The 7,568-nt window shown below is 38.1% G+C and overlaps 1 protein-coding gene across 1 annotated transcript in view; it reads right to left on the bottom strand.

Moving 5' to 3' along the window:
- Positions 1-98: 98 nt before the first annotated feature.
- LOC134350439 (F-box only protein 11) overlaps positions 99-7,568 on the bottom strand; it is a 146,415-nt gene continuing 138,945 nt past the window's right edge. The window contains exons 19-23 of the mRNA XM_063055635.1: positions 6,336-6,446; positions 5,665-5,772; positions 3,504-3,612; positions 3,312-3,410; positions 99-241 (exon numbers count right to left, since the gene is read on the bottom strand). Of these exons, the coding sequence (XP_062911705.1) occupies positions 112-241; positions 3,312-3,410; positions 3,504-3,612; positions 5,665-5,772; positions 6,336-6,446 (557 nt within the window). The 3' untranslated portion in view covers positions 99-111. The remainder of the gene's footprint in view (positions 242-3,311; positions 3,411-3,503; positions 3,613-5,664; positions 5,773-6,335; positions 6,447-7,568) is intronic.

The raw sequence follows: 7,568 nt of genomic DNA, 5'->3' as shown, positions 1-7,568 counted from the left end.
CTGTACAAATGACATTCTTCCTGAAGATCTGAGCAAATGATATTTCTTCCCCCAGAGTTTTTTTTTGTACAATTGGAGTTACATTTGATTAGAATGGCAGGATAAACAAACTCAATTGTGTTGCAATGTATTGGATTCTATTGGTGGGGCAGAATCATACAAAGTGTCTGTATCATGCGTAGGTTCTCCAGCTAATGTGCAAGGATTTGAAAGCGTTCCAGCACCACAATCACAGAAAAATCTATAAGGAGAGGGAAAACAAAAATAAGTATTTCTTTATATTGCAGTGTTCTATTTAAATACATTACTACTCAAGCTAATACTGTTTTGTTTTTTGCTACTCAATTTTACAGATATTCATTGTCCAAATGAGGGGTAGGGGACAGGAAGTTGGTTTTCCCACATCTAACTCAAAGGAACAGCCCCCTAATTTGTTTTCCATTTTGATAGCCGTAACTATACTTTAAATGCACCTACACACCATTGAAGTCTGGCCTCTACAATATTTCATGCCTACCCCTATTAAGCAATTGATCACATAGTCACTCAGGAAATTGACTTAATACTTGTATGAAAGTAAATTTTAATAACAGCAAAAGGCCTGAACTTTATTTGTATATAGTATTTAAAATTAGAGACTTATGGTTACAGATGGGTATGTCAAAGTGGTTAAAATTGCCAAAGAAAGAATGTAGGTAAAAGGCAGGTAACTGTTAGCTTTACATCTAGAGTCAGGAACATGCTTGATGCATAAAGGAAGAACGATTCTACTATAGCTCTAAGAATTAACAATCCATGATAGAAATGATTCCATTAGGCAGACTCAGGAAGGGCAGGTCCTGTTTGACAAACTTACTGAATGGTGCTGGGCCTGCAACTGTTCATTAACGATTTGGAAGAAGGGACTGAGTGTAGCATAAAGTTTGTTAATAACACCAAATTGAGCAGAGGGTACAGTATCTGCAGAGAGACAAAGATAGTTACGTGAGTGGGTGAGGGTCTAGCAGATGAAAGATTGCAGCATGCTGTTATGGAAAGGGTCTTGGGAATGCTTGAGCAAGAATTGCAAAAGGTTAGTTTGCAGATTAAGGAAAATGGAATTTGATTTTCATTGCTAGGGGATTGAAGTTAAGAACAGGGAGGTTACAAGATAGTGGTGAGACAGGCTGCTGGAATAGGTTTTTGCTTTGCATCAACTATCTGTCAAGTGTTAGATTTGGTAGAATGGTTCAAGAAAGTCTTAAAAATTGAGAAAAGTAGAAGGTAATTCACTGAAAGTAGCAAGGTAGTTTGAAAAAGTGGTTAACAAAAATGGCACTTGTATTCTGGAATTTCTAATAGAGGCACAGAGTACAAAAGCAAGTATTTCATGAATCACTCTTATTAAGTGGAGCATAGCTGGAGTATGATTCTGTAAAGACCTTAAAGGAAGATCAGTAGATTTGGAGGATGGCTCAGAAGGGACAGAGGGAGAATAACTGAGCAGAAGTTTGCCCTTTAACAATACTTCCATGAATATTTTCTATTTAGAAAACAGTAGGATTTACTTGTATATTGGGCATTTACTACAGCACAGTACAGTGGATTTCAGTCAATTGGGACATCGGTTAATCAAGAAAATAGCCAGATTATTTGGAACACTTGTCACTTAATTGGGGCGGGAGACTTGCTGAACACTTTCTAATTAGTGCTGGTCACATGCACATCATGCGGCAATTAGACAAACCGTGCTTAGAACGGACTGCTTTTAAATAGTGTCAGTTGCATGTTTGTGGTCAAGGAGCTGTGTTATTTGTCATTGATGGTTGGCGAGTAACAAACAGGCAACTTGAATTGTTTTCCTCTTGGTGGTTTCAAGTACTCAGGCTTGGAGATGCCAGAAATGGCTAGGAGAAAAATGAAAGGATTTCACTACTTCAACAAATTAGGAACTCCAAACAATTTGAAGGTATTGACAATCATCTTCAATGTTACAATTAAAATGAAAATTTGGAGGATGCAATTGTGAAACATGCTGCTTGAAGGCAGTTCTCTATCTGCACTAGGAGTCTGGGCTAGTTTTGTTAATTTACAGTAAATTAAAATAACACATCAGCGGAGGCTGAATGAATTCCTCCCTCAATAACTATGAGGAACTAATATACAGTTTTATAGTACTGCAGTAGTTGCTGTGGGTCCTTAATGTTGATATAGCTGGAGGAGGTAGCACTGGGGTCAGGCTCCTACTTACTTATTAAAAACTCTCAATGGTGTGCATCTCAATTAGCCGCTGACAACGAAGTCCAGCTCCTAGGCTTCATGTGCGGCTTAACTACTAAACCCGGCAGAACTGTTTCTACTAACAGAAGGAACAAGGGCAGGTTATTTGTACTTTAAAATCTGTTGCTTTGGGCAGAAGGACCTTGTCAGCCATAGTTGGCAGCTCATGTAGAAGGAAAACTGATTTCAAACGTCCGCTGCCTTGTGGCTATGCCTGCTTAGGGGGGAGGTCTGGGGAGTACACCCCGAGGAAAAATTCTGGAGCTGCAGTCCAACGCTGACTGGCAACTCCTTTGGTGCCAAACTGTATTGGTCTCTGTTGTTCCTGTGGATTCATCAGCTGCATGGCGAGGAGAAGCCTGCTGCACGAGCAACAACTTGTGTATCATACTGCCCTGGCATGCATATAATGTAGACAGCTAGGACACAACATTCATGATCAACCCTGACCAGCACAGGGCCACAGAAATTTTGGTAGTGTTCCAATTTTTTCTATACTTCATTGAAGTACAATTTGTTACTTAGGTACACAGTAGTTTGCCTTATTTTATACCTTTTTAAACTATTCCTGCAAAACTTTAGCTAATTGGAGCTTAATTGGGCCAGAATATACTGGTTTTGATGTCCCATTAACCAGGATCCACTGTACACCAGAACAAAAGTCTCCCCTCCTTACTCATTCAAGTAACCAGTTCTTAAACACTACATGAGCTTTTGTAGAACACTATAGGGATGATGGAATCAAACTACTGAGAAAGGAATTATGAAAAATTTGAAGCTGTTGTATCAAGTTTCATTCCTAACGAAAGCAAGAAATTTCAAACATTGGATTATTCCTATACTAATTCTGAAAAACATTTTCAACTACTAAAAAGAAAAAAACAGTACAATACCACACAAGCTTTTGTTTTTGTTGCATTTAGAACAGTGCTGAATGAAGTAAACAGAACATTAGACAAATAACCTGGGAGTCTTATAAATACCAAACATCAAGTCATTGCTCCAAACATTCATGATAAGTAAACAGTGAATGTTTTCTACACAATACTGACCTATCATGTCTAATAAATTCCACATCATGTCCTTGATGGCACTTTTTAATGCAGTTTACACAGATTGCATTTCGGTCCGTTGTATTGCAGGTGTGACACCTGATACAATTAAAAAAGAGAACTGGCATTAAATGTTAAATTCAAAACAGGATATTTAACCCAAAGCCAAGCTTGAGACTCCATGAAATTTACCTGTAAAAATCGTGCATGGGGTAGCTGGTGTAACTGGATATCTTATACAAACATTGGCCTCTGTTAACAGCCTTCTCAATGGCATCTTGATTATTCATAATTTTGTTGTCTTAAAAGAGGAAAGAGCCATCATGTTACAGATAATACAGATAATAACTTCTAGTCAATTCCTTTATCTGCTAAGGCAATTTATTACTTCAACCCCTTCCTCAGCTTGGTGTACTTCTCTCTTCACAGAATTTTATTTCAAAGCTACAATTGAACTCACTATGCTTGCACAATTGTAAATATGACACTTTTAATGAGTAATCTGATTTATAATTCCAGCCTACCTCAAAATCATCCATGACTTAATAAACCTTCCACTGACCAGTGGAAATAGTTTCAGCTTCTGCCAACACAATCCACCTCTCTCCACTATCCTATGACACAGCTCAACCCTGAAACCAAAAATCAATGCTGGTGTTCAGGCTACTGAAAGCTGACAAAATGCTGTTGACTAGAACAACTATCTACAGGTACGTATAGTTAGGATATTAGGTCTTGCATAAAATGCATAAAACTCAACCAAATAAGCTTGCTGAGGCAAGAATGTGAGGCCTTCATGAAACATGTATTTAGCCAAGAACTTAATAGGTTCAAAGTTTAGAGGGTTTAGACCAGAATTGCTTTCACTGTGAGCACTCCCAGATGGGGCCATTTATTTTATGGATTGCAATGTTATGTTCAAGGAATAATTAGATAAATGATTTTTTCAATTTTGGCAAGCCAGGAGGCTCAGAGAATATCCAGTTAGTTTATTTTAAATTATCGATGACACTCGTGTACACTGCATTCCAATGTTTGATGACATCAATTAAAACACTGCAGGTGTTGTTTGAGAAGTACAATTCAAATCAATTTGTACACACTTTCTTCATATTTCTTATCAGACTTGGCAGCCAAGGAAATAGGCACAACTTAATGAAAATTTCAATGCGGGACAGCAGGCAAATGCGATCTGCTGCTTGCAGTTTAGGCACTGGAACTTCACACATTACTACCCTAACTATAGAATGTGTCTATTTGTTCTGTATACTAAAAATCAAGGGAACAAAGAAAGAGGAAAAAACAATTTTCAAAATAGAGTATTTCAAATAATTGTGAAGATAAAATGTAGACAGGTTGATAATTCTGATCTGGATAGTAAATACCTGGCTATATTATCAAACATGTTCTGTCATTGAATAAAATCACAGCATCATTTTTTCACAACCCTGGGTTCCCCCAATGTTTGGATAAGAATTGATCTTAGTCTTGAATATACATAACAACCAATAACACTGAAGGCCTTTCAGCCCATAGAGTCTGTGCTGATTCTCAAAACTACCCTACCGCCTTATCCCAGTCCTACATGTTATTCTCTAACTCAGCTGTTAATATCCCCTCAACTCTGATTTTTAAGATTTCCGAACAGTTCATTAAATACTACCTAGTTATTCCTTTTTACATTATTTATAATTTATTTTCTTTGCACTGTACTGCTGCTGCAAAACAACAAATTTCACGGCACACATCAGTGATAATAAATCTGATTAAGTTAATTGGCCATTTTAAATTATTACTTAACAAGCAGTATTGATTAGGAAAGAGACGGTCGCAGAGTGAATGTGCAAACTTAATACAAATAGTGCCAGAGAACACAATCAAGACTGCACTACTGTATCTATGAGGCAGTTGCATTAACTGAAACAACATTAAACTTAAAAAATTCACAATCTTCTGAATGACATCTCATTCCTGAACAGCTTAACTCTAAATCAATGTCCCCGGTCAGTCCTAGTTTCCTCAGCCAAGAGAAATGTTCATCCTACATTAGCATAAAATCTCCACAAGAATGTCTAAGTTTTAATGAGATCTAGTCTATTTGACCTTTTTTTTTAAACAAAAAATCCACCATCCTTGGAACTAATCCAGTGAATCTTGGCTACGTTCCTTCTATTCCACCCTTTCATAAGAATGAAACTGTATATAATAATTTGTGTATATTCTCACCAAGGCCATGTACAATTGCTGTAAGAATTACATACACGTGTAAAGGACATACTTCCTTATTCCTATATCCAATACATCCCACTTTACCAGTAAGTAAATAATATCATTTAGTGTAAAAGTTTTATACCTTTCATTGAAACATTTACACCAGATGCCAGAAACAACCCTCCAAACCGGTTATTAAAAATCTGATTGTTTTCTAAAGTAGCCGTAGCATGATTTGTTATTTCAATACCTGCAAAACAAAATGTATGATTAGCTATAACTGGAATTGTAATTTAAAATGAACAGTGGACTTTCTGGTTACCTCATGATTTACCAATTCGGTTGATTAGTGCAAGGTAATTCAACCACAAGTCAGGGCTCACAAAATTGATAAAGATAACATGTGGAAGGAAATCAGTTACATTTAAAATTAGCCCTATTTGAATTCCCATAGTAATACAGGAATTCAGATTACCAAAGTAACATACAAGCTTCCTTCAAAATCACAAACACTCTTCACACAGAACAACTTACTAGCAAATTTCTACAAAGAATATCACAAAAGGCATGGGATTATGAATCCATTCCATAAACTCCATTAGACAGTGTGATAGCTCAAAACCGTAAGTCACAATTTTATTAAAATCTAGTCTTTGTACCAGAAAGCACATATATGGCAATAGTATTGCTATTTCCTATCCAAGGCCAACTGATACCTTGTAATTCAATACATTTGCTCACATTAAACAATGTCACGCAGCAATTAAGAGAACTTAACTTGACCCCAAAGTCTATAAATTAAAAGTTACAAACCTGCTGCAAATCCATCGAATATCCTGTTCTTTCGCAACACAGGATGGCTATTTGTGCTAATAAGAACACCAGCTTGAGCATTTCTGAAAATATCATTTTCTTCAAGTAGTCCTACAAATTGAAGTGATAAAGCATAGTAGTGTAATAAAAGTCATTGCATCTCAACAACCCCCAACTACTTAGCAAACACAATCCTCGACTTTTTGAGCCATAGAGCACAGCAGCACAAACAGGCCCTTTGACCCATCCAGACCTTGCCAAGCCAATTCTGCCTAATGCCAATGATCCACACCTCGTATTCATAGCTCTCCATACCTACCCCTCTCATTCATGCACCTATCCAAACTAATCTTAAATATCGCAATTGAACCTGCATCCACCACTTCTGCTGGCAGCTCGTTTCACACTCGCTCCACCTTCTGAGTGAAGAAGCTCCCACTCAGGTAAATATTTAACCTTTCACTCTCAACGTATGACCTTTAGTTTTGGTCTCTCAACCGCAGTGGAGAAAGCCTGGTTGCATTTATCCTGTCTACAACTCAATTTTGTATACCTCCATCAAATCTCTCCTTATTCACCTGTGCTCCAGGGAATAAAGTCCTAACCAATTCAACCTTTGCCTATAACTCAGGCCCTCAGGTCCTGGCACCATGCTTGTAAGTTTCCTCTGTACCTTTCATTATTGATATCTTTCCTGTAGGTAGGTGACCAGAACTGCAAATTTGGCCTCACCAATGTCTTGGCAAATATCCCAACTCCTGTACTCAATCAAGCAGTATCTATGGAAAGGGGAAAACAGTCAGCATTTTGGGCCAGGGCCTTCATTAGAACTGGAAAGGGGGAGAAGCCAAAATAAGGTGGGGGGAGAGGAAGGAGTCAGAAAGTGATAGGTGAAGCCACCTGGGTGACTTGAATTGACTTTATTTCTTACATCCTTCACATACATGAGTAAAAATCAGTTTGACGGCCTGGTAGAAGAATCTGTCCTGGAGGCTTTTATGCTGTGGTACAGTTTCCCGTAAGGTAGCAGCTGGAACAGTTTGTGGTTGGAGTGACTCGGGTCCCCAATGATCCTTCGGGCCCTTTTTACACACCTGTCTCTGTAAACATCCTGAATAGTGGGAAGTTCACACCTACAGATGCACTGGGCTGTCTGCACCACTCTCTGCAGTGTCCTGCAATTTGGGGAAGTACAGTTCCCATACCAGGCAGTGATGCAGCCAGTCAGGATGC

The sequence above is a fragment of the Mobula hypostoma genome, chromosome 8, assembly GCF_963921235.1.
Source record: "Mobula hypostoma chromosome 8, sMobHyp1.1, whole genome shotgun sequence".
Classification (NCBI taxonomy): Eukaryota; Metazoa; Chordata; class Chondrichthyes; order Myliobatiformes; family Myliobatidae; genus Mobula; species Mobula hypostoma.
This window is presented reverse-complemented; position numbering and strand designations above follow the sequence as displayed.